Consider the following 27,802-nt stretch of genomic DNA (forward strand, 5'->3'; position numbering starts at 1 on the left):
CCGGCGCACTTTTTTATGGTATCAATCAGAATACATATTCATCATTTAATCACAAAACCTCAAATTCAACTATGCGCTTGTGCGGTCAGTTTTGTCTGGAGGCTGTTGTTACTCTGCAACATCACTATTTCAGCAGTTAATCCCCATTTGTCACAGTACATTATGCCTGACCACAAATCTTCTTTGCAGACAAGAAATCTTCATCGTATAATATTCATCTATAAGGCTCTGCCTCACATCTCTGATCAGACAGAAATCTGAAGCTCTTATCCTTAGACATCCCTCATGTCCTCACTAACCAGAGAGGAAGCTGTTTCGGGATCTGTGTATGCTCCTTTTAAACTGATCGGACTGCAAACTTTCCCAAGCGGTGCTTGCTGCTGATGGCAGACGTCTTTATGATATCTCGGCGTCACCCTGGACAATAACCTGAGCTTCAACCAGCACACCACAGACATCTGGACATCCACCTTCTACTCCTTCTGTACCACAACACTATCGAACCCGTCATCATGTGCTGTGCCACCTGTTACGTCACTGTGCTCCCCACCACCAACAGATACAGACTTGACCTCCCCAAGGTGCGCTAAGAGTTTTTATGTGCTTAAATGTTATATGTTTGTATATGTTCCATGTGTGCAAACTGTAAACCAAAATTTCCCCCTGGTAACAATAAAGTAGGAATCTGAAATGTTTTACTTTTCCTGTGTCGGCTCTTGGCTGTGTTGTTCCCGTGGGATGATTTTCTGCGTATCTGATTGTGGTCTATTAAAGACCGAATCGATATTTTTACAGTCGCAGTTAAAGACAAAGGCTAGAATAATAATGTAAGCTCGTGCATGAGCTGACAGGTCCGAACTTCTTCTGAGCTGTCACAGTGTGCACTGCTAATGAGACAGTAAAAACATACTCTCTTTTCCTGGCCTCTTCTTTGAGTCTCCAGAGCGGCTGTGCTCCAGCCACAGTGAAAAGTATCTGCCAAGATTCGCTGACGGATTATTTAATAAATCAGGTATAATAAGAACCTGGAGTTTTAGTCTAGTGCTGGCCAGACTAATGTATAAACCACAGCGTAAAACTCTGGATTGCAAGCCTCAGAACTGATAAAAATCAAACCTGTTCAGTCTGGGATCATAATATATTCTACACTACAGCCTGTGTCACAGGTGTCAAACATACGACCCGCACGCCAAAAGTGGCAAACCAGACGGGTCAAATCTGCACAAAGCATGAATTTGCAGAGTGTGTAAATTGCATAGAAGACTGCAAATGAAAATAACTGATAGCATAGACAGAACCTAACACTGAGAACCACGACTAAGCAGCAGACGGCAATGAGCCCAAATTGCACTCATTTTTCTCAAGAAAAGAAGGATAGTTTATTAAATGTAAGCAATTTCCTAATTTACTTGTTCTTCTTTGCACTATAAACAAATGAAAAAAATCTTGAGTTATCATTACTTACAGGTTAATACACTATTATGTTACTGGTCCAGCCAACTTAAGATCAAATTATGCTGAATGTGGCCCCCGAATTAGAATGAGTTTGACACCTGTGGTGTATGTGATAACCCTTTTGGTGTGTGTCTGATGTTTAAAGCCCCAAACAATCAGGGATCCCTGTTTAAATAACACGTTGATAAATGTAAAATACTGATTTAATCATACTATATGTAATTCTGCAACATTTATTACTAAATTAAATAATATTTACTTGCATGTTAAATTGTGAGCATTTCTTTTCCACTTCTGAAAATAGTTTGAACTGCCACATGGGTTTCACAGCAGATAATGAAAACAAATGTTCATATATTTTTGTAATTTACAGATATGCACAAACTATTAGCTTTCTTGAAATAAAATACATACACAATTTCTGTTTCATTTGTTTGATTTGGTTCTCTTTGTCCACTTTCCCGACGTGATTAACCCACAACACTGATAACCACGACTGAACAGCAGACAGCAATGACCCAATTGCACTTATTTTTCTCAAGAAAAAAAAAGGATAGCTTATTAAATGTAAGCATTTTCCTAATTTGCTTGTTCTTCTTTGCACTGAAACAAATGGAAAATCTGGAGTTATCATTAGAGGTTAATAAGCTATTATGTTTCTGGTCGGACTGAATAGCTTCTTTCCTCAGCTGTAACGATGAGCAATGGACTGTCCCCACTCTCTAAATTAACAATTAAACCATGGACAAAAAAAGAAAAAGAAAAAAAAAGAAAATCGTTATTCTCTGTGTATGCACGTACACAGTGAAAAATGACAATAATCTTGAATTACCCCTGATCTAGTGTATAGTGTAAACAAAATGGTGTTATGTCTTACAATTAAGATGCCAATACTACAGTTTGTCCACTGTAAAAAATAAATAAAACGCGATGATAAAATAATTGTGATCATTTAAACTTGCGCTTTAAGGAAATTTGCACAGGAAAGGAACATCTGCCCTGCTTCAACGTTACCGACGTTGTGCAGTAACAACATCAGGCACTGGGCTTCTTCGGTTCGAGTCTGTGGGCTTACTCTCGTGTCCCGTGTTATTACACAGCAATATTTTTGGGGGAGGGGGAGGGGTGGCGCGCCTGTCGCCGTGTGTTTTGCTGGTAGTCGGAGGCTTCTGTACAGAGATGGCAAGAGAACTGTAGCAGACTGCGGGGCCTGCACGGTTGGGTTTTCACCGACAACCGTAACGTTAGAGAACCGCAGAGCCGCGGACAGTGGGGAAAGGAGCGGGACAGCGAACAAGGTAAAACGTCGCTGCCCGTGTGACTAAACCCAACACAAACGACTTTCTCATACTGTTGAAATGAATTCTTGACAAGTCTTTCCTTCAATATTCACCCCCAAACTCTTTGACGAGTTCTGTGTGATGGCGGACTTAGCCAAGGTGCTAAGTAGGTAGCAGCCGGCTAGCAGGCGGCTATTCGGATAAGCGCTAACCTGGCTAAGTTTGGGACGCTAGCTAGCTAAATTAGCCAAACGTAGCTCCAATTTGCACAGCTAAATGTGAAATGAATACGTTTATTTGTGTTACTTGTGAGCAGATATCACCACATGCCGAGCCGGATAAGTGTTTATCCGGCAGCTAGGGGGACAGTCGGCTAGCGTTTAATGCGTCTTGTCCTGTAGCTAGCCGGCTAGCTAACTTTAGCCTTCGTTGCGGACTAGCGTCAACACACAGCTGCACGTCGTTCACTACCATCATCTGACACATGTTGTTTTTAAGTGACGCGCACGGTGCAAATAACGACAAGATTGCAATCATTAACGCAGAATCAGGAGGTTTAGTTTCCGCGTGCTATGAGTTACCTATTAAGTTATAACTTTGCGAGCTAACGTTAGCATGCCAGATAATCCAAAGTTTCAGACGGCCATCGTCAACCTCGTCGAAGATTGTGTGTCATGGTCAGTATTTATAAATGCAGACAATTCAGTTTACTAATAGCCAGGCGTAGTTTGAAAGTTGCTTCGATCCGCTTCTTTGTCAGCCCATACTTCGCGTTCACGTCTACTGAAGTTCGTGTTTTGAAAAGAAAACAACGTTGTTTACGTTGTAACTTTCGAAGGCGGTGTTATTTGTTCTTGTTGTTTTTTAAGGTGCATCTTAAGAGATGCACGGTGTTTAAACAGGTAAACACGGGCCTGACATTGGGGGGTGTGGGGCTGCTGTTTATTACAGCATTGCTACAACTTATCAGTAGCGCCCCTTCTTGAGCAGGATCAATGTAACACTTTCACTGTCCCTGACTGCCAAGGGCAGATTTTTGATCTGCATTTAGCCTAAGATACGTGTGTGTGTGTATGGGAAGAATATAGTGCCTATATGTATCTAGCTACTAACAACTAATAGCTGGTGAGAATCCTTGTCATTGAAGGTTATTCCCACTTACCTTCCATTAGTCTTTTGTATAATGGCTTGGTCTCTAATAGAAATGCTCATGCATGGGTTTACTTTAAACATTGTTTAATACATTCTCACAACATTGTACGTCACAATTTATTTCTCATTACATTTTTGATTTTATCAGCGCTGACACTTATTGTGTGCGGGGGTGATTTACTTCCAGGAAGCTCGCAGGCTCTGAAATATTCTTGTTTATGTTGTTTTGTCACACACACGCAGACTTTCAGAGCTTTCAAAGTCAAGAAAGCAGCCGTGGGGAACACAGGAGGAGTCGTAGCCTGCTGCCACTGTGTGAAGCTGGTGTGCTATGTCAACATAAAAAGGCTTACAACAACTCACACTTCTTGTTGAGATAAAGGAGACTGAGGTTAAATATTGTTATTCACTTAACCTTTAATCAGCTTTTAGTGCATGATGGAACATTGGAAGAACAAGTGCTGTCTCATTATCTAAGCCAAATGCTGAAGTAGACTGATCGAAACCACTGACTTGTAAACACCTCTTTACATTTCTGGTCATTTTAATCCACCCAGAATGTCATTGGAGTATCTTAACTTCTGATGATGTAAGTGAACACCCCCTCCAACATCAGCCCAGATGTTTTCAAGTGTAGCTAACTCTTGTGGACCTGCTTGTGCACGGGTAAACTGTTTCATGTGTGAAATTAGGGAAGCTCAGCACTTCTTGAGCTTTTTTTAATGTCTGTCAGCCAGCACTTTACTAATGAATCGCGGGCATCAAGCTGGCACACAAATAGAAAATGCATCACAAAATATGAAGTGCAGTTTTGTAAGCAAATTCAGCTCTACGTAAGCACGACTGGCTCTGCTCTCTGCAGGTGCAGCCTCACCTGAACATGATGATGCCACATATTAATGTTTGCTATTCCTCAGATTTGGGTCACTTCAAAATTTTCCTTATAGGCAAACACACATATTAGAAAAAACAGTTTAGACTTCCAATATCAACAAGATGATAGGCCACGTCTCTTGGATTTGGATGATTCTGTAACCAGTTATCATTAGTGAACATGCCTCTTACAGTTATAACATTAACCCAAAAAATCAGACGACCAGTAAATAGTCGCATTTGAGAAAGTGATGCAGTTTTTTGGTCATTTTGTGCCTAATAAGTCAGTAAGTAACACACCTCTTCTACATGCCGCCTATATGAGTATCCACAAGCCTGTGAGAGTTCAGTTCCCATGGCTCTGACTTGAAACAAATTTAAACCTGCCATGGATGTGTCCATTTGGGAAATGGGACGGCCTGGTCTGATATTAATCTCACTTAATTTGTTGTATGACTAATGTGCTGACAGTGGTTAAGTGTCTAGAGGTTTTAAATCAGTTTGTGAAGTCGGACATCAATCTATATTCAGTGCTGGTTGTTTTCACAAGGAGATTAAGAAGAAGGACTAAAATTACAAATGTTATTTCCATATATCATCAGACAAATGCACCAAATAGAGGAGTTGAAATGTCTTTCACTCCACTGGGGCATTTGTAGTATGACGGTGTTTCAAACGTGACTTAAGATTTTATTTCATTTTGATAGAACACTGTGATGCCCTTATGACAGCGTTGAGTAGAAAAAGTAGTTTTACCTTTAGTTTTTATCTAGATGTAAAGGACTTAAAGTGTGTATGCTCTTACAGGATGTTACAAAATTGAAATATTCTAATTGCACTACAGCCCACACTCAATATTACTAGATTGACTTGAATGGATCGATTAGGATGTCCCTTGTCTGCAGCACACTTCCTGTATAACTGGATTGTGGGAATATACTGGGACCCCGGTGGAAGTTCACAGACCAAGCAGCTGACATTGATTGTGTCCTTGTTGGAAAGCAACACTGCTAACCACAGAGCCATGCTTTTTTTAGTATTTCTTGTTATTTCCAAACCAGTAAGTCGCCCCATTGCTCCACAACATAATCATATTCTGTTAGACATGATTATATCGCTAACATTATATGAAGTAGGCATTCATAATAAACTTAATTTATAAATGTGAGCTTATTCATCAGTTTGAGACACTCATTCTCTTCTTTTCATTAATGGAAACATGGGAAGGATGAATTAAGAGAACAGAATATAATTTGATAGTTGACATATCAGTGGGAAAGTGGACCACAGTATCTGAGTTGGTACATTTATTGTCTAGTTTTGTTCTGTTGTAGATGCCTACTCTGTTCAATGTAGGTTAAAACTAGTACTTTTAGTTTCAGTGACTGATTTCATGGTTGTGTGTCTATATGCCGATTTTGGAATGTTTTTTTCTATGGGATTATAGTTCTAATTCTAATTGTAAGGTTTTGTTATGTATTAAGAGTTATGTTTGTTTCCTCCCGTGTAGCTAATTTTGTTAGCTTATGTTGCCCTCTTTAAACATTCCACATAATAAATACATCTACAGCATATATATGTTGCGCTATATTTTCTTTCATAATATGCGTTGTGTTCTCTGATAATTGCTGTATAAATTGGATTTTCTGCTGTTCTGTTATGCCTAGCAACAGCTGTGGCAATTTCTCAGCAACTCCTTGAGGGGAATCTCTTCAAATGAGGCACAGATGTTCACTTGGTTTAACTGTTCTGAATTTATTTCTCAAAGGTCAAGGTCACTGTTAACTCAGATAACTTGTTTTTGATTAGAAACCGTACTATATACATACATGTATATACACACACACACACACACACATATATACATATATATATTTTAAATTAGTTTCCTTCTAAGCTGCATAAAAGCCACCAGTTCCAACAACGTGTGTGTCTGATCAGCTGGTCTCTGTGTTAAACCTGTGCTGCGTCAGTGTTCAGTCGCAAAAAAAGCAACTCTTGCAAATGAGGCCAGGCTAGCATCTCTGTCACTGAGGGTTAGGATGATCTTCTTTCCACTGGTCATCATTGATGCTTAGGCAATGTTTTGAAAAAAGGCATATTGATTACAGGTGATCTTTATAAAGTGGAATTGCAGATACACTTTAATTTGCAAGGTACAAAAAATATTTTCTAAACTGCAATTCTCATAGATCTTAAAACATTTCATACCACAGTTTGATGCAAGTGTTAATTAAGTTTTTTGTCAATCCGAGTCCCAGTCGCATCTTAAATAAAATTTCCTCTTTCCTCTCCTTGGAGGTTCATAAAGGCTTATTTCACCTGTATTCTCCTAGATCACATATGCAGTGTGCAACTGGATTCAGTCCATTTAATATTTCTGTTGTAGTGTGGATGAGGTAGCTAGTACAGAAAGCCTGTGTTCTTCTTTTAAACTCAGTGTTCAGTGTTTGTTGTTTTGGTGCAGCTTTTCCCAGAGTGTACTCTACATATTCATTTTTTTATTTGTTTTAAAGTCGTTGGAATTGAACAATGATCTTATACTACCACCTTGCCTAACATTGTTTTTGCCTTGTGTGATGTGAAAACACTTAAATTATGAACATTTGTATTATGATAGGTGCTGATTATGTGATAATTTATGACATTGTAGTTTCTACCACTTTGTTTGAATATATGCTTGCTGCAACATTTACAAAAAGGTGATTACTGGTATATAACCACAGTTAAACTCATAGAGCTTAGCTTTACAGCTGTACGAGGGTACAGTACATGCCATGCTGCTGTGTGAGTGATCAGACAGGTTTCAAACAAGTTCACTTTAACCCACTTATTTCTTTATCACTGGCTGTTAAGTGAAAACAAAGCTGACTGACCATGAACTGTCTATTATGCATCACAGTACGTCAGTTGTCAGTTGTGCATTATGGGTCATAGTAGAACCGGGAAGTAGTGAGGACAGTCCTGCAGTGAAGCCAAGGACTACTAATGTTGTATAGTGTTGACAGCTTGACAGATTGAGACTGGGGCTCACAAACGAATATGACCTTTATTGTAAAATGTAACCTATGCACAGAGGTTTATAGTTCTGTGTATGTGGAGAAGACCACTTAGCGGAGCACAGTCTTGACGTTAATCATTGATAAAAGAAGAATAAATAGGTGTTACCGGCAGTCTGTTGTAGTGGGAATTTATCCAGTTTTGCAGCAGCAGAGCCTAAGGTAGAAGTAATGTTTTGTGGTAATGAAAAATATAGAAAAGCAGCAGATGCGAAATCACATAATGTCCTGTTTTATTCCTAAACGTTGGGAGTTACGATATGTAAAATGACTGTCCCTGTGTGCTTCAGGAAATGTGTACAATGTGTCAGTTAACGATTTGTTGCCTGAATGTGGTCAGTTGTACCAGTTGTGTTGAGTCTTGTCCTAAAATTGTGATCTTTTCTGTTTTAGAGGAACCATGGGACACGGAGTGGGCTGAACCAGAGGGTCTAGCAGCACACACCAGTTGTGAGTAAAGATGATTTTTTTAAAAGTTTTTTTAAAAGTTTTTTTTTTTTTTTGTAGATTTGCAACGTTATACACATACATTTATGATTTACCAATGTTATGCTATAACTATATAGCTATATATACACACCAATCAGGCATAACATTATGACCACAGACTATTCTGCTGAGAAACGTTTGGATCTGAACTTCTGGACCCATTCATGTGGATGTTACTTAGACATGTAGCACCCACCCAGACCAGACCAGGCACCCACACCCCATAGCAAAGACACTCCTTGATGCCAGCTAAATGGCTCTAAATTCACTGAATCCCAAACTGGTCAAGTGTCTGTGGGATGATCCACAGAGGCCCCTCCCCTCAACCCATGGGACCCAAAGGCCCCCACTAACACCACAGAAAATAAAGATGCCAGTGATTATTGAGTAAATACATTATTTAACTCCACTGAACAGCTTATACACCAACGTTAACGCATCAGTACTTAACCACATGCCAATATGTGGTCACACACATTGTACTCACATTCAAGCCTTTCATTTGTTAATTCTTGTTTATACTTATTTATTATTTAGTTATTTAAGAGCTACAATGACAATATATTTAAATGGCTCTCTTACAATGTTTTTATTCTGAATGAATAAGGCAAACCTCCACTAATAGGAGGAATAGGATGTCTTTAATCTGACCCAGAACACTACCAAAGGAATGAGGACAAATGTGGACAGATGAGACACAGACCACCTCCTAATGTTTTCAGGGATCAGGTCTCTCATTTCTCAGTGAATCCTGGGCACATGTGTTCACACCAGTAACGCTGGTTGCAGACACATACATACTGTATACATATTTATTCCCATATTGTAAGTGTAAGTACTAGGTCTGACAAAAACTTATCCCTGTGTAGAAGCATGTAAGTTCAAAAGTTGCAGGCAACATTTTAAAAAGTAAAGACACAGGTGCTGGTGAGAGTTTGTCTGGACCGTAGCCACAAACCAACGTATTTTATTGATACCTTGCATAGTTAATTTGTTTCTTATCTTCAAACCTACTGGATGTATATATGCTGTTTGACATGTGTTATTTCTGCCTCTATGTGCGTATGTGGGGTTTCTCAAGGTTTCCTACTGTGGTGTATGACATGGCCACGGCCTCATCTAGAGCAGAGACTAGCCATAACCACAGAGGAACGTCACAGCTCCATGCCATCGGTGAGTCCAAACACAGTAGCGGAGTTTGTCCACAAAGGAATCGATAGTATATCACACTGCTCAATAAATATTCATCTATGTCGTTTCCTTCATAGTTTCCTGTGCCAAACTCAAGAGGAAGAAGAGTGTGTTTGGGGCTGCCACTTATGTGGAGGTGACAGCAGAGGGGGAGTCGCGCCGCACAGCGAAATCCCACAGCTCCTCCAGTCCTAAATGGGATGAGAGGCTCACTCTGTAAGAAACAAACAGTTCGTTTCACTTCAAACTCACCACAGTTCATTGTTTTTCTTCCCCTGTTATTCTTTAACATCTGCTTATACGCATTCATTCTAGCCTCATAATACACACAAGTGTATGGTTACAGTGTGTGCCCAGATTGCGTTTAAGACAATAACTCATGAATCCACTAATCCACTGTTCTCGTAACGGGGGAAAAACAGAGAGGCGCAATGGAGCTCACCGCAAACATCTGTTTTCTCATACCACCTCTAAACTGCATGCTCCGTGGTAGTATGGAGCAATTTTGGCTCAACTTTGTCTTGTAATGTACAAAATTTCCATTCTTGATACACATATGCACAAATTAAAATACAGCCGCCAGGTGTCTCATCTGATAATTATTAGAACAAGGGGAAAAGTTGTTAGGCAACACAGAGCTCTTTGTATCACTTGAGACAGCCATGGAGCCAGCAGCTAGAGCGTGGCGGACTCTTATGGCTCTGTGGCTTCCGACTGGCTCAGCCAGAGACCAGAAACATGTGATTGCAAATGCTAATTGTCTTGATTGGGTAATTATCGCTAGACAAGACAGAATGCTACTGTGTTTGTGGTCTTGTGTTTGTGTGATGGATGTCTAGCAAGCTGCTATGGGACAAACACATGGCATTCTGGGCCATAATCCTAGATGTTCCCTTGAGGCTGATATGCTCAACTCTGAATACAATGACTGTGCTGTACCGGGTTAGTTTTCAGTAAGAACAGAAAGCACAGGGGGGCGGCTTTATGTGAGCAGAGTACATGGACTATTCAGCTATCAGCAAGCACAAGTTACTGTTGTGAGAGCAGATGCTGAAAAAGTAGAAAAACTGGAAGCATCTACATAATAGTTCTTTGTTGCCTGTATTCTTTCCAGAGAGGCAGCACATGCTGAGGCACTTACATAGTTTATATACTTTTGATTATACTGAAACTCAGCGTGAGTGGGAAGGAGGGCTTGCACAAATAAGAGTCTTGGTTGTGGACTGTTTTATCCTAGATGTTGTACCTTATGAATAAAACACTATGGCAGAAAAACAAAATTAAAATTAAAATATGTTGTTCCCAATGATTTGTATTAAAAGATTAAAAGTATCACATGTCATGTTTGTGTTTGTTTGTGTGTCCCTGGCTCTTCTAGGAATGTAACACCACACACACAGGTGGATTTCAAAGTATGGAGTCACCACACCCTGAAAGCAGACGCTCTGCTGGGCAAAGCCACGCTGGACCTGATTCAAGCCTTGGAACAGCATGACAGAAAATGTATGATTAAGCTACATGTCAGAACAGTATTAGAATAGAAGTTGGAGGTATCGTTTTTAGTTTTTAGATAACGCAATAGTAGGAAAATTGTGGTTTCATTTAGGCATTGGATAGGAGGTGTTCAAGTATTTTTTATTTTTAATTTTTTTTGATGTCATTTAATACCTTCTTGTGCACCTTCTCTACTCCAGTGGAGAATGTGAAGGAGGTGCTGAAGCTGAGTGTGGAGCAGAAAGGGGTTCTGGTGCCGATCGGGGAGCTGACGGTGTACCTAGACGGACTGACCGTCACCGATCAGGAGGAACTGACACCGCTTACCAACGGCAATGCTACAAATGGCACCAGTGAGCTCAGTATTTATGTTAGGGGTGGGTGATTGTTAACCTTAAATACTGTGTGTGTGTGCGATTTGTTTTGATCAGTCATTTAATTGAGGTCTCCCATAAACCACAATGATGCCTTTAGTGTGAAAATGTGTTCTTCCTCTTCTGTTTCAATGGTGGTGGGCAAGAAAACAAAGAAGAGAAGTACTTTACTCTGGAAAATGAAGACAGAAATATGTACATTTTACAATGCGGATGCTTGGTGAGGTGATAGTAGGAGATCATTCAGTATTACCAACTTGATTCACCTCCTAAAAATAAAACAGAAAGGCAAAGGCTGCACTGAAACATCCAACACAAAACACTGCCTTTAAAAGAAGAGAAGTTTTCTTGAGATTAAATCGAGTTGACAAATATTACAGAGAGGGCTGCAGAGGTTATGGCATTGGATGAAACGGAACATTTCTGTGGTAGTTTTCTGGAGCCCAGGGACGAGCTACCATCTCCTCACTACATTAACTGTCGTACGCTGCACATGTGATCTAAGAGAATGCAAGTAAGATAAGAAAAGTCTTTGTGAATCACCATGGGGGGAAACATTTATTTACAATCAGATAGGGACTAAGAACAGCTGATACTCATTATTCAAAGATCGGATCTGGGGGAAAAAAATGACTGTGGACATCCCTAGTTCTTGTAAATGCGAGTAAATCGGCAAAGAAACTGCATGTGAACCATCACCGAGGCTTCCACTGTCTTAAACTAATTAAAAATGTAACACTTGCACCTAATGTTTGTAAGATGATACTCTTTTCTTTAATCAACCCCCAGAAGTCCAGCAGAATGGTGATGCCATCCATGAAAATGGAGACTCCTCCTCCTCTTCCTCAAGGGCTGCCAACAGGTAAACTAAACAAACCAACCGCCCCATTTTGGGTCTTTTTTTTTTCTTCTTCTTTTTTTATTCGTCTTTCGAGAAGAAGTTTCTCTTCTCCTAAAATGGTCGTTGGCATGGTTAGGCGTACTACTTCCAGCCAAGGAGTATGTTTACTCTTAAGTTAAAAAGAATGCTAACAGACTGATACGTGTGTTAGCCCCGTTTCAATGCAGTAAACCAGTATAACACATGAGGACATATTATACATACGAAAATTCCTGTGAGCGTGTTTTTGTTTTTTTTTCTCAGTTCTGTCTGCACTGATCTTATCTTACACTGTAAAAGTGCCAGTTCAGTAACACTGACTTTTTATTGGAGAAACCACAAAAGAGGCATGTCCGCTCATTGCACCAGATGGGTGGTTATTGGATAGGGGGCGACCGTCTTTCCCCCTGCATTGCAGTTGCTGTGAGGAATGTAAGACACAAACAGACTGTATATCTAAATTGTTTCCACTGCCTGGGTGTTCAGGAAATATAAAAGTACTCAGGAGGATGGGGTGACATTTGTGGTAAAGTCTCTCATCAGCGTAGCCTTGTTTAAACTACGTCTCATAAGAGGAATTTACACACATTTGTTGAAACCATTAATCTTTTGGAACTACACAAAACCATTTAAGAATGAAATCGGGAATAAATATTTAAATGCGTTATCAGTCAGAGCATTGTTACTATGCAGTTCTGTAACAAACCCATTAGTCTGTTCATCCTGATAAATACACCAAATCCCTAAAAGATTGTTTTGAAACAGATGTATTTATAAACGGTCATGACTAATTCAATATTTAAGCAAATTAAACTTTCTTGTGTATCTCAGTTGCAGTTTGTTGCAAATTTTACACATGAAACCGACGGTTGATTGGTACGGTGTGGGCATGGGCGGGGTTTCATTAGATTTGAATGCTAATGGAAGCAAACGATCTCACAAATTGTGTTAACATGTTGAGTCCAAGGTTGATCAGCAGCGACAGACTCTCATGACATCATCCGCCGCTTTAAGCCAGTGAAGAGAGCAAAAAACATCCATCCATCTCCAAGATTATAATCTGGAGCCCGTTGGCTTCCGACTGTGCTCAAAATTACACCCGCTAATCTAATACTTTTTCAGTTGAGGACTTGGACTTAGCTTTTCCTTTTTTTATCTCAAAAATGTGCCCACGAGTGCAGCATTTAAAAGTACTCTTCCTTCTCACCTGAATCTCTCTCTTAGTGTGTAGACCTCTGGGGCTTACATCGCTGTTACAATATGTTTGGATGTCTTTCTGGGCAAACTTAAAACTCTTGTTGTTTTGCATTTGCTTTTTCATTTCCCTTTCAGCAGTCTTGTGTTTACCCTTCTTTCTCAAAGTAGGGAAACCTTTTATGGGGAGCCAGGAGAGCCAGAGGCGCCAGGTCTCACAACCTGTCAAAAACTTTAATATTAGATCGGTCTCCAGCTGACTGCTGGGCTGTGAAGTCGATTTGATTCACACTGTGCGTTTTTATTCCTATGTAACAGGCCCCCTTATGACTTGCATATCCACATCTATCCATCTTTCTGGAGCAGGGCTGGAGACTATCCCAGCTAACTCAAAACGACAGACAACCATCCACACTCATACTTGGAGCCAATTTAGAATCAGCAGTTAATCTGACAGTCACTTATGTGTGAGGAAGCCGAAGCATCGGGCAAAAACCTGCACACACAGAGAAAAGACACAGAGACTTCATACAGAGCTTCAGAAAACCACTGCACTACCCTTTATTTGATTTGTTGTAAAATCTCTATATACATGAGTTGTCTGCACTTCACCATTTACGTTTTTCCTGTTGCTGGCTGGATACCTTTCTCTTACCTGGACAAAGCCTTGGTAAATTTTGAGTTGAACTCGCTGTGGGCTTGAGTGGACTCCTCCTTAGCTCTGCACGTCCCTCTACCATCCTTTCCCCATCAATTCCAGTTCCTGCGCCTGTGAAACAATCATTTCAATGTCAGGTTATGTTGTTAAAAGCTACTGAACTCCTCCTTCTTCTTTCTCCTTAAAGCACAGTGAATGGCACAGACTTGGGCCCGAGATCAGGTTCCTGTTCAGCCTCCAGTGGTGCCGATGGTCAGGTGCCTTCCAGCTCCAGCAGCCCCGCTCGAGGTCCCGCCATCAATGGAGACGCCACGGCCGACTCCACCCCAGTCCACCAACCCTCAGATGGCGACACAGAGAGTAGAATGGGTGAGTGCAGCTGGAGCGTGTGAGCTAACTTCAAAGATGCGGATAAAAGAGTTTAATCATTGTGTTCGCTCTCAGGGCTGTCCCAGGCCACTTGAAGTTTTTGTTCTTTACGGTTCACTTGACTCTAGTGAAGAGCAGAGCAGAGCAGTAGATTAATTTTCATGAGGTGACGCCTGTAATCTCTGCTGCCGTCAGCACCTCTGTGCAAACTCCCCGGAGATTAAGTCGAGAAGGCAAAGGAGAGCAGAGTGCAGCATACCGTGCGGAGCAGACCACAGCCAATAGAAGCTGATGAGAAAAATTCTATTAATTCCTTCCTACAGTTGCGAGTGCTGTCAGTTTAGAAAATACAGCCCAAACAAATGATAACTAAGGTCGTTGGTTTGAACGAACGGTGATCTGTGTTGCCTTTTCGGTTTCTGGGTTGTTGTGTTAATGTTGATTCCACCAAATTTCAGACGCTTTGGTGTCATATTTTACTTATATAATTTATATTTGCATTCTTTTTCTTTTAAATTAGGCAAATTATTATGATATAAAATTTTCCATACTTTTCCATACTACACTCAGCCAGATAAGAACCTGTTCAAGCTTTTGTTAAGGAGCAACTATCCATAATGTTCAGAGTTAGCTTGTTTGATTAAATTAAATCTTAGCGTCCATTTGAACCCATACATTTTCTTCTCTCAGTGGATGTGGATGCCAGTTGCTATGTCCTGTATTTATGCCTCTGGTCTAATTGTTGCACGTGACACTCACAAGTCATAGTCTTTTCATGTGCTTACTTCATGCAAGTAAAGAACATTATTGTCTCTTGCAGTCAACGGGGAGTCCTGTGATCCTTGTCCAGAGCAATCATCTGCGACAACAAGTGATGTGCCGCCCCCTACAGGTGACAACGAGGACCGTATTCAAGATGCTGCCTTGCCAGACTCTGACACGACGCCGAACAGCACATCTCAATCCCAGCCGACTTCCGCACCTTCTTCAACCTCCTCTGTTGCTGCTAAACCAACTGATGGCGCTACTTCTGCTCCTGCTGCTGCTTCTTCCTCCTCCACATTCGCCTCTCCAACCCAGGGGGCCGCCACCGTCACAGCGTCCCCATCATCGTCCTCTTCCTCTCCAGCTCTGGGAGAATCAAATGCTACAGGAGCCGGAGGTGGTAGCAGTAATAGTACGGCAACTGCGACTACAGATGGGGCCAAGCCCAGACAGCAGGCGCCCAATGCAGGAGCCTCAGATCCTCTACCACCGGGGTAAAACCCAATTCCAGCTGCTCATTTTTTTCACTGTGTTTTTCCAAAACTACCATTACTTGAAGGTTTATTGCCTTATTGGCCATGTTGTTGTGTTCTTCAGATGGGAGCAGAGAAAAGACCCACATGGGAGAACATATTATGTAGACCATAACACCAGGACTACTACCTGGGAACGACCACAGCCGCTACCACCAGGGTGAGAATCTCTCTTTCACTTGGCTCTCTGCCTATAGCCCCTTTTTTTAAAACTGGAATCTATACTTTACTATGATCATCGGTTCATACATCACCACATAATACCTAGTTTACACCTGATGGCCTTCAACCACACTTGCAACTTAACAAAAGTCATGTAGAACAATAAAAGTGTTAGTTTCAGTGTTTATTTCACTTTAAAGTGGGTCTTCACAGATCAAGAGCTATTTAAACGCCTCATACTCTTAAATAAAGTGTGAGTGCAAAGACTCCATTGAAGTGTAATGGGACGTCTTCCCTCCAAGTCCAAGTCCAAGTACTCAGAGTATATAATTCTACTCATGTCATGAATGCTTACAAAAAATTAAGTAGGCTATGTCTGAAGTTAGTTTGAAAGTCAGTTGAACTTGTGATTGGAGCAATTTCGGTTGCAGCTCTGATGGGTTGGTGGCTATTTACAGTTATAAAACATTTTTATATTCAGTTCACAGATGATCTGTCTTTAGTTGTTGAAGTTAATTGTGTGGAGGTCAGTTTTGGGATAGCGCTACCATCTGTGATTGATCCCTTTGTACCGTCTTATATAAATCTTTGACATTCTTGTAGTTGGGAGCGCCGAGTGGACGACCGGGGCAGGATCTATTACGTGGACCACAACACCCGCACAACCACGTGGCAGCGACCCACTATGGAGTCAGTACGCAACTTTGAGCAGTGGCAGAGCCAACGCAGCCAGCTGCAGGGAGCTATGCACCAGTTTAACCAGAGATACCTCTACTCTGTAAGACGATCACTGCATCCACTCTCTTTCATGCTTTGCCACTTATTTCTTATTATTCTGTTTACTACCCACACGGAATCAGTCAAGTTTTTTCAGATATTTTTAACATCCAAGTCCCGATCCAGTTTAAATAAATTCAGAAAGCTTCTTCTTTTTATCTTCCTTGTATTCCCCTTCATCACATATGCGCCGTGCTGCTGTATTAAGTCTAATATCCTGAATAGCTCTGTTCTCTGCTCCAGAAATGTTCTGGTCATCCGACAGTGCCGTAAACTCCCTTCACCTCTCTGGAATATGTTTTGTCTGCACACTGTCTTTTTATCTTTATTGGTGGCAAATCAAGTTTCCTACTACCACCTTGCCAAACATCCAAATTGCACAATTTTTACAGATTTCAGTCTGATTGTATTCAGCACAGCAGGCATTTTGGTATTTCTTCTTCAATTTGTAGCAGCTTTGATGCTAAGCAACCACCATTAAAACAGAAGAGGAGGAAGATGATGATATTTCACATGCATCTTCTATCAATTCCCTCTCTATACAATAGGTCTACCTTTGCTGACCAGAGATAAATGCTTCCATTCTTCATTCCTTTGATCGTGTGCTCTGTGAAGCATTGTTGAATCACAGAACCACACTGGAGCTTCCCAGCTTTGAGCTGATCACAGTTAAACCATGCCCCGGCACTTACTTATTTACTGCTATAGAAAACATCTGTGTCTTTGACTGAAACCACGTAAATAATCTAAGATAGAAACCTTCCTTTTCTGGTTTCTGTCTGATTGGACAGGAGAGTTTTATCAGGCTACAGATTTCTGCTGTCTTTTTGGAGAATTTACAGTCACTTATTTAAAAGAATCAGATTTATTTTTTCCATATCATTAACATACATACCGCATATTTTACCATTTACCAGACTTTCAAAACATTACTGCATGCTTTAAAAGTTATGGGCTGTGAATTAAAGTATAAATTAAATTAGCTGCAAATGATGTTATCCTTTAAATGTAGTTTTCCTCCGAAGGGCCGTGGGTAAACTAGTTTTTGTCGATCTTATCCTGATGATTAGTTCAGCCAATGGCTGATGGTCATCATCCTTTTCATCCTTTGTTTTACAATCCCCCTCACTCACTCCATTATTTGGCATCTAGCTCAACTTCATTTAGCCCAAAGGTGAGAACCAGATTTTCGCCGTCCTCCCCGATCGGGTTATCTTTGTGTCTTTGATCTGATTGGTGAGGTCATCGTCACTGATGATGATTAGCTTACAGCACAGATCAAAAGAAGAAGACTCCAGGGAAGTATTGAGCAGTAACCAGCCACACAGGGCCAGCGACACATTAACACTCTTTACTGATGTTATATTTTTACTTTTATACCTTATTTTATTTTCATCTGGACCTTTAATCCTTTTCCTTGTCACGGAATATATTTTTGCTTAATTTATTTTAGTATTTTGGAGCAGATTTGAGCCTGGTGTTCTCTAAATGGACGTCTATGTGTGCATCCCTCGTTTTCAGGCATCCATGATGTCGGCTGAGAATGATCCTCTTGGCCCGCTACCTCCTGGTTGGGGTGAGTTCACATTCTTTCTTCTAAATACTCACTTTTACCTGGTCCCTGCGTACTTTCTCGAAATGGGAAACAGGTGTAGGTCCACTGTTCTTGAGCTGTTCCATAAATATATATCCATATATTGGATTCTGCAGACATTTCCAGGCACTTAAAGTGAATGGAACATCATTTCAAATCCAAATCAATATTTATTGTGGCCATAATTGGTCTTTAATACTGCACCAGTTCTCTAAGGGGCACTAGTTCTTCAAGTGTCTTGGTAAGTAATTCTTTTTTTTTTTTTCGTTTTGTGAGAACCCTGCAGGAGCAGCACCATCTGTTGCAGATCTGTGTTGTTGTTTTTTTGGTTGCTCAAGAGTAGTAGTAGAGTAGTAGTTTATTGTTATAGTAGTTTTATTGAAAAAAGTCTTCAGTTATAGTCTTGTGTGTAATTTTCACACTTTGTAAAATCGTGCTACAGCCCAGATTAGACCCTCTGGTGGGCCTACACCGTTTGCTAAGTGTTGTTTTCTGGTCCTTTCTGGTATTTTACATCAAGGTTCTGATTGTATCCACATTGACCAGCTCCACCTCCTCCGCTCTGTTCAAACCCCTCTCGTCAACACTTGATGTTCACAGACATCACAGATTGTTGAGTTAGTCTGTGTTTATTTCACATATCAGCCACGAGGAGCTGATATGTGACATGTGTTTGCCACACTGTGGTCGTTCTGTCTGTAAAGCTGAAGGTTTTTGTGTTTTATCTCACTTCAGAGAGACGTGTGGACTCCAATGACCGGGTGTACTTTGTCAACCACAACACCAAGACGACGCAGTGGGAAGACCCCCGAACCCAAGGGTGAGCTCACACTGGTTGTGTAAACTGCGCATGGTAACTTGATAATGAATGCATCAATTTCATGAAATTGAAGAAGTTTATACATTTAAAAATAATCAGTTAAATTCAAAGGTAGATTTTTTTCCCTCTGTTTGGACGTGATTTAACCATGTTCCCAGAATTAGCACCAATTATGTTCTATTTGTGCAGAGTATTCACTGAAATTTCAAATTGTTTCCTATCTCTAGGGGAAACATGTACTCTACTGATCTGAAGTTTACTCTGTAAAACAGAAATTATTCAACGATGGAAAATGACTTTTCCTCTCTTGAGAGTTTACAAACCTTCACACTGTGCAAATGACCCGCGATAAATCAGTGTATAATTTCATTAGACGTTATCTAAACATGTTTACACTCTGACTGTGCAGTGGTTTCCCTGAATGTGCTGCAGGGGAAGGCAACATCTGTTTCTGCAAGACTCGGATGAGCATTCAGAGTATTTATATCTGAACTGCCAATAACTTGTCATTTATCATTAAGTCCAAGTAGAAGAACTGTATGCACACCGCTCACTGCAGACAGTAACTCTTGTAGCTTTCCAGAAACACATTTTTCGTTCACATTCTATGACTCTTTAAAGTTAAATCAGCCCATCTCTGAGGGGAGCGCATCTAAATCAACACCAGGGCTCGAACCACCGATATCAATGTACAGCATTAATGAAAAGCCATTAAAAGCTTTTGTTTTTCTAGCATAGGACACATCAGGTCATTGTTCAGATGTTTACCTAATTTTTACATCAGTAGCAGAAGACCTTCACTCATACTCATGTGTAACCACGTGATCATTTAATATTAATTGAATGCAATTAAGCTGATTCCACAGTGTTCATTTCATGTATGAAGTTGTTCATCTTTGTTTTTATGTGCCTGCAGGCTACAGAATGAGGATCCTCTGCCTGAGGGTTGGGAGATTCGCTACACAAGGGAAGGCGTTCGCTACTTTGTGGATCACAACACCCGAACCACCACCTTCAGCGACCCCCGTACTGGAAAGTCTTCTGTGTAAGAAGGACACAGTTATAAAAATAATGCGGTAGTTCTTGTGTTCATCACTGCGTTTGTTGACCAGAAACCATATTGTTTTTTGTAAGGAGACACAATTGCTTGTTTTCCAATGCACCTCTCAGTTTATACCTGCTGCATTTTCACCTTTAAATCTTTTATTCACCTCAGCACCAAAGGCCCTCAGATAGCTTATGAGCGCAGCTTCCGGTGGAAACTTGCCCATTTCCGCTACTTGTGCCAGGTAGGTGTTTCTATCTTTTATTCTCTCACTTTCTTTCTGTCTTCCTCATTTACCCTTGCTCTCTCAATATGTTTTCCTCTCTTTGTTCTTCCCCCAGTCTAATGCTCTCCCCAGCCATGTGAAGATCACGGTCTCCAGACAGACGCTGTTTGAAGACTCTTTCCAACAAGTAAGAGTCCTTCACCTGCTTTTCACTTAGAGTTTAAACTTAAATTTACCAGTGAGCTGCAGTGATGCATCATAACCTCACATGCATGGTTAAGTTAAGTTAAGGGTTTCCTAATATCTACACTGATCAGTCATAACATTAAAACCACTGACAGGAGAAGTGAATAACACTAACCATGTTGTGACATTCTGCTGAGAAACTTTTGGACCTGGCATTTGTGTGGATGTAACTTAGACATGTAGCACCCATAATGTTCTAATTGTGACGTGGTCTTTAACTGATGTGTTTTTGCTGATGTTGTGTGTGTTTGATCTGTCTTAGATTATGGCCCTGAAGCCTTACGACTTGAGGAGGAGACTCTATGTCATCTTCAGGGGCGAGGAGGGTCTGGACTATGGAGGTTTAGCCCGGTAATAAACACATTAAAAATAATCTCATCTCTTATCTCCCTTATCTCTCTCTTCTTGTACTCTCCACATTTTCCTTCTTTCATTTCTCCGTTCTAATCTTTATCCTCACATTGTGTTTATTTATATCCTGTGTGTTTTCACAGAGAGTGGTTCTTCTTGTTGTCCCATGAAGTGCTGAACCCCATGTACTGTCTGTTTGAGTACGCTGGCAAGAGCAACTACTGTCTGCAGATCAACCCGGCCTCCGCCATCAACCCGGACCACCTGTCCTACTTCTGCTTCATAGGCCGCTTCATTGCAATGGTACATACATGCAAACCCACCGTTATAAATACGATACGACAACCTTAATGACTGGGATAAACTGGAAAACAAGTGGTTTGGAATGAATTCGGCATGAATTGGGTGCTAATGTCAGCTTGTCAAGGCATATTACACTAATGTCACTAATCTCACATTTGCGTCAGGGTTTACAATCTATAAAGGTTACGACACACTTCGTCCTCTGAGTCTTTCCCTTTTGAATTTTGAAAGTTGAAAGTGCAGTAGTAGTCATCATACCATTCAACACTATGGAGGGGAAGTTTTCCTTCTCTGCTTGAAAAAACTTAAAAACCGATATAAATGGAGGATGGGAATTTTTACAGATCACACCCACAATGTCAAATCATCACAGAAAGTCATCATCACAAACCACACACAAAACAACTGTTGTATTGATGAATAAATGTTTTCACATTTATTTGAATTTAGTCTATGACATAACCCTAATGCAGTGTGAGAATTGAATTATTATTATTTTTTCTGCAGGCACTTTTCCATGGCAAGTTCATTGACACAGGCTTCTCTCTGCCTTTCTACAAACGCATGCTGAGCAAGAAGTTAATACTAAAAGACCTGGAGTCCATTGACCCGGAGTTTTACAACTCACTCATATGGATCAGGTAATCTGGGCCTTCTGGCTGTGTGTGACCTTTGATATTTACATGCGTATTAACTTGAGAATTTTATTGTTAAACATTAATGTTCAGTTTTTATTTTAGTTCTACGAGCTCTGAACATAACTTTATACTCAGTGTTTGATTAAAGAGCCACTGTGTATAGTTTTAATTGGATTTTCTACTGCTTTTCAAGGTATCTCCACCCTTTTATGATCACGGTTTTCAGTTAACAAAGGAACTTTGTTGGTTTTGTTTAAGTGATGTTTGTCTTCAGCAAATAACCGTGGTCGTCTATTCTAGTAATTTGTATTATAGCAAAGAGAAGCGGCAGCAAAGTGTTTCGAGGACTTTAAATATTTGTTACAAAGCCAGTATAATATAATCTAAGACTCAGTAAAGAACTATCAACTTATGTCCGCTGCAGGTGATATGTTCATTAGACTGACCAACCTCAGAAATCCATGAACTGCACCTCAGACACATCTTGTTCATGTGCAGTCAGCACAGTCCTCTTATTTATATATTTAGTATATTTTTTTATATGTTGAATTTCTTCCTAACTTAATTTTAACAAACACCACAACAAATTTCATGAATGTGTGAACATCTCAAGATGATTCTGAATCAGATTCGAACCAATATTAATGCTTCACCGTGGTGAAATGGGTAGATCCAATATTCAGATTAGACAGTGTGAATCACACCCTTATTGTCAGACTGCTGCACAGAAAGCACTACGGAGGGAGATGATGATAAAAAGGGAACAAAGAAACAAGGAATAGACATAAGACCATCTGAACTACTTTGCCAAAACCTCTCATTCTTGGAATAATCTTGGGAACGCATATCTTCAAATTTGTCACAGACATTCACTTGGACTCAACACATTCTCATTCCTCCTCAGGGACAACAACATAGAGGAATGTGGACTGGAGATGTACTTCTCTGTAGACATGGAGATCTTGGGGAAGATCACTTCCCACGACCTCAAACCTGATGGAGCCAATGTCCTGGTCACCGAGGAGAACAAGGAGGAGTACATTGGGTTCGTCATAACCACTGTTTTTTCCGAACAGCAACAATATCTAACATCTGACTATAATTTGGATTGGACCATGTTTTATTTTTGAAAATTGTTGTGTTTGCAGTCTGATGGCAGAGTGGAGGTTCTCTCGCGGAGTAGAAGGTCAGACCAAAGCTTTTCTGGATGGCTTCAATGAGGTGGTTCCCCTTCAGTGGCTCCAGTACTTTGATGAAAAGGAGCTGGAGGTGAGCAGCATGTCTTATGAAGACGTCTGTCTTAATGTATTATTAATCAGGGTGGTCAATAAATTTCAATATTTAACCACTATTAATTGACCAAGTTCCTTAGTTTACATGTGAATGTAAACAAGCTGAACTTTAAAGACACTTTTCTTTATCCATTTCGGCTCATTTGTTGTTTGGTCATTTCTTCTTTCTGCTTCTCCTCCTTCTTGTTCCTTTCCTTCTTATCCTCCTCATCCTCCTCTTTCTTCATTTCCTTATCCTCCTCCTTCTGCCTCTGCTTCACCTCCCCTTCTCCCCTTTCTCCTCCTTCACAGCCCCAATATAAATAGATTATATATTTTAATTAATCTGCAAACTATTGAATTGTACCACATTTAAATGACCACTCTTGACTTCTTGTGTAGAGCTTCCCATTCCTCTGCTCCAGTTGATGTATTCTTTATGTAATACCGTTGAATGTGTGTGTGTGTGTTTGTTCCAGGTGATGCTGTGCGGCATGCAGGAGGTGGACCTGCAGGACTGGCAGAGAAACACAGTGTATCGTCACTACACCAGGAATAGCAAACAGATCATCTGGTTCTGGCAGGTACGCTTGCATAGATGCACATGAATTCTCAGTGAATGCAGTGAGTACTTTACAAAACAAAGTAAAACATCTTCTGCACAACAAAGTTTACACACAACAATGGCTGGCCTGTCTCAAAGAGCATTTTGCTTTGTAAGTGATGATTGATGATCCCGTTGCAGCTTGTGAAAGAGGTCGACAACGAAGTGCGACTACGGCTCATGCAATTTGTCACTGGAACCTGCCGGCTTCCTCTGGGTGGCTTTGCTGAACTCATGGGTCAGTTGACAGACACACATGAATGAAAAGTTCTTAATAACTGCACAGTTGAGTTTCCATCTTCAAAACCTTCTTTTTCTGTATTGCAGGAAGTAATGGGCCGCAAAAGTTCTGCATTGAGAAGGTGGGGAAGGACACATGGCTTCCACGGAGCCACACGTGGTGAGTCCTGTACTTCTGATCCATGGGATTCATTGCTCTCTCTCTCATTATTTAAAAATATTACTGTTTAACTAGGATTAATGACAGCTAATTGCATGATGAAGCCATTTAAAGAAATAAGTAATTTAACACTTTAAACACAGTATTAAGCACTAAATTCTGGATCAGTTTTCCGAAGTATAAAAACTGAATTCTGACTCTCAGAGCATTAATAAGACTCAGATTACCTGAAATGTCTGGATGGATTCATAGCTATGTCTCATTTCTTTAGCCCTAAGTCATTCAGTTTAAATCAAAAGCTGTATTTTAAGCCTTTAAAGCCTTTAAAACTGGTATTTGGCTGGAGAGGCCCCAGTATAGAGCCTTGGGGAACATCAGTTCCTTCGTCATTGCTCAGATTAATTATTCAGATACACAAAAGTAGTTTCTGACATTTATACAGTGTTCAGACCAGTCTAACACTGCAGCAGAAAGTCACTTTCAAGTCTCAAGATCTTTTTCTACTTCTCCTCCTCTTCTTCCACCCCTTCTTCTCCTCCTCCTCCTACTACTTCTACTGTTTCTCCTCATTTTACTTCTTGTTCTACTTCTGCTGCTTCTTCTTTGTGTTTGCTGAGAATAATTATTCTTGACCACAAAGTAGTTTCTGGTGTTATACCGGATTCAGGTTCAGGTTGGTCTGATTTCCACTGTGAGTGTAGCAGTGTGGACAAGAAGCACGTATTTGGTTGCTGAAAAACAACTTTCTAAATAGTTCCACTTAGGATAGTAGGAGGATCTGTAGGTGCCTGTATACAATCATTTCTGAGGAGTTTGTTGACTTTTGCTGCTGATTCAATGCTGTTCTTAAAGCCCTAATTCTAATCCTTTTTTGTCCCCTCTTGTGTTTTCAGTTTTAACCGCCTGGATCTGCCTCCTTACAAAAGTTTTGAACAGCTAAAAGAGAAGCTGCTCTTTGCCATCGAGGAGACAGAAGGTTTCGGCCAAGAATAGAGGGAGGAGTCGTGTCGTATTTCCCTCCTTCCCCGTAGTTGCTGTTTATTCAGCCAAGACAAAAAACTAAACAAAAAAAGTTGCACAAGAAAACCACCAATGTATATAAGCTATTTTGTCATTTTAAACCAAATCCTCATTTGCAGCATAATTTTTTGCCGCAATTCTGCCCCCCGCCCTCCCCCAGCCCTTATATAATATATAAATACCCATCATAAAATATGCAAGCATTTCAGCATTGTGCTCCTCTGTTTAAAAACAGAAATCATAAATATTTTTTTATTTTAATTTTCTCCCCACTGCTGACTGGCTTTTTAAAAGAGACTGAAAGTGTTTTCGAGAGGATTTTATAGTTGGAGCGCAATCTTCTTTTAAAGCTCTAGTTCTATAGAGCTTTTAAAAGGCAGGAATAGAGTATTGGGGTCCCGTGATTGAAATTAGTTTTTCCTGTTGGACCCGTAGTTAATTTAAATATGTTTGTGTGTTTTGTGTGCGCGCTTGCATGCTGCCTATGAAGATGAGAGGGTTCTACCACCACACTCATTCACACATACAAACATTTAAGCATGGACTGCTTAGTCTCTGAATGACAGACATTAGAAGAAATAAGGCACAGGGTTCAGATTGCTTCAGAAAATCTATTTTCTCCCCTCAATGAGATTATGAATTATCAGCCCAGAGAAAGACGCATGATTGGATCCTTTTCTTGTGTGTGTAAGTGTGTTTCTGGACGAAAGGAAATATCAAAGGAAATATGAGGAAAAATATTTTAAATAGTTTTTAAGGGTGGACTATATATGTGAGCGTGGTGATATGGGGAAGTTGACGAGTCTCTTGAGTCTAAGAGGAGGGTTAGACAGCAGCAGCCTGCTGGCACACTGTGAAGCAACAAGCTAGCTACACAACGAGGAGATAGTCAAATTTAAATATTGAGCTATTTGGAGCAAGCAAAAAGGTTGTTCACACTTTGCATTAACATCCACTTTAGAGAGTCTGATCACAACTGGACAGCTCGGCAGGACATAGGCATCTTACATAGTAACTTACGCGCGTAGCCAACGCTGGCATGAGACATTTATACTTGAGCCTCGTGGCTCTGAGTCACTCAGTAACAACGTTACAACGTTCAGTGTTACTTGACGCTGTGTCGTTTCTGCCATTCGAGTTCATTTTTGTTTCTACCTCCTGCTTCACTTCCAACAATGGCAACTGAAACTTTCCCCAAAGACGAGATGGAGAAGCAGCCAGAAATACTAAAGCAGAAACATGTGACGACCAAGCGGACCAATCACAGCTCCTCCACACTGCGTCGCTAAGACGCTTACTCGGATTTCTGGGTAAATGCAGGCGTTGGAGTCTGTGTGTGGTCTGGGCTGTCACATCGATACAGAAGCACGAACGGTGCCGTTGTTCACATATTGAATTAACACACGCACCTGCTCGTGCGTCCCCAGCCAACTCTTCAGATCCAATCTCAGGTTCTCTGTGTGTATTAGGGGCACAGTGACTGTGTCTAATGGAGCTCAACCAATGTTTAAGATTAGTAAGAACCATGACCAGCGCTGTTTTATTAATAACGTTAAGTTATTAGGTAGCTTTTTAATCTCACCCTAATGCTAGTTAGAACTGCACAAAACGCAGATTATAACTTGAAACCTGATTGCTTCCATACAAGATTATTTAGGAATGACACCCATACACTTGGTTGTGTTGTGTTTGCTTATGCAAGAGCACCTCCACTGAGTGTGTGATCTTCATTGTGACCCAGGCTCATTATGCGTGCACACTACCAAAGGAATGCAGTCCAGTGTGTCCCAGACCATCTCAATGTGTCCATGGATGTTAATGCAAGGTCTGAACGGGGCTTTTGAAGCCACTGGATGTTTTACTATATTAAAGTCACCCCCGTCAGCTAAAGGAGTCACAGCTACATCGCATCTTACCATCGAATATATAACCCCTTTAACAGGATGCATACCAAAAGAGAGACTACAAATTTGGTCTTCATGGGTTGTTCTATGGTGCATAGGACAACTTCTCATCTTGTCTTATCAGACAAGTGTTGCATGCATGCAGGTAGAACAGAGTGGAGGGTAAATCAATAACGTCGCATACAATGTGTGCAGACAACAACATTAAACTTTTCTGACATCGTACAGTAGACACAAATACCAACTCCTGCAGCCTAAAGTCCTGCACGGAGACGACGCGGCAGCAAGCCTGATGTATGTTGTGTGTTTTTACGTTTGTCCTTCTTTCCCCTTGTCCTTTGTTTTTCCTTAAATGTCACTTCTAACTCCATTGTTTGTGAATGACAACTCTGGTGCTTATTCTTTCAGTCAGTGGTCTAAATGCAGGAAGAAAAAAGCTATGGCAGTGATGGCTATTCTCCTTTTTTTTTCTCTGGCATTGTTTCCATTTAATTCATTTTTTTTTTTTTTTTTTTTTTTTTTTAAGACCACTGCAAAAAAAAAAAAAGAAAAGAAAAAAAAAGCAGCCAGCTGCTATGTTTTTGTTTTTTCCCGGAGGAGCTTGTGATTAGTCCAGTTATCAGTCATGTATATAATGTGCGATGGGAGGGACGACAGAACAGAGAGAAAGATTTA

At 40.5% G+C, this 27,802-nt stretch overlaps 1 protein-coding gene across 3 annotated transcripts; it reads left to right on the plus strand.

The window, feature by feature from the left end:
* Nucleotides 1–2,500: 2,500 nt before the first annotated feature.
* Nucleotides 2,501–27,647, plus strand: LOC124995641 (NEDD4-like E3 ubiquitin-protein ligase WWP1). Of its 3 annotated transcripts, none has more exons than XM_047568151.1 (25): nt 2,501–2,753; nt 8,213–8,269; nt 9,390–9,481; nt 9,577–9,715; nt 10,878–11,002; nt 11,194–11,370; nt 12,157–12,229; nt 14,287–14,468; nt 15,289–15,727; nt 15,831–15,926; nt 16,532–16,706; nt 18,227–18,281; nt 19,035–19,119; nt 20,036–20,164; nt 20,336–20,408; nt 20,506–20,577; nt 20,899–20,987; nt 21,131–21,290; nt 21,798–21,931; nt 22,833–22,973; nt 23,077–23,197; nt 23,679–23,783; nt 23,945–24,041; nt 24,131–24,203; nt 25,097–27,647. In XM_047568151.1, the coding sequence occupies exons 3-25, from the start codon at nt 9,412–9,414 to the stop codon at nt 25,194–25,196; spliced, it is 2,910 nt and encodes a 969-aa protein (XP_047424107.1). In that variant the 5' UTR covers nt 2,501–2,753; nt 8,213–8,269; nt 9,390–9,411; the 3' UTR covers nt 25,197–27,647. The 3 variants fall into 3 exon arrangements, with proteins under 3 accessions (XP_047424107.1, XP_047424109.1, XP_047424108.1); XM_047568153.1 differs by having other exon boundaries at nt 2,503–2,753; nt 11,194–11,346; XM_047568152.1 differs by lacking the exon at nt 2,501–2,753 and adding an exon at nt 3,273–3,412.
* Nucleotides 27,648–27,802: the final 155 nt, after the last annotated feature.

This window comes from Mugil cephalus, chromosome 18 (genome assembly GCF_022458985.1).
Source record: "Mugil cephalus isolate CIBA_MC_2020 chromosome 18, CIBA_Mcephalus_1.1, whole genome shotgun sequence".
NCBI classification, from domain to species: Eukaryota; Metazoa; Chordata; class Actinopteri; order Mugiliformes; family Mugilidae; genus Mugil; species Mugil cephalus.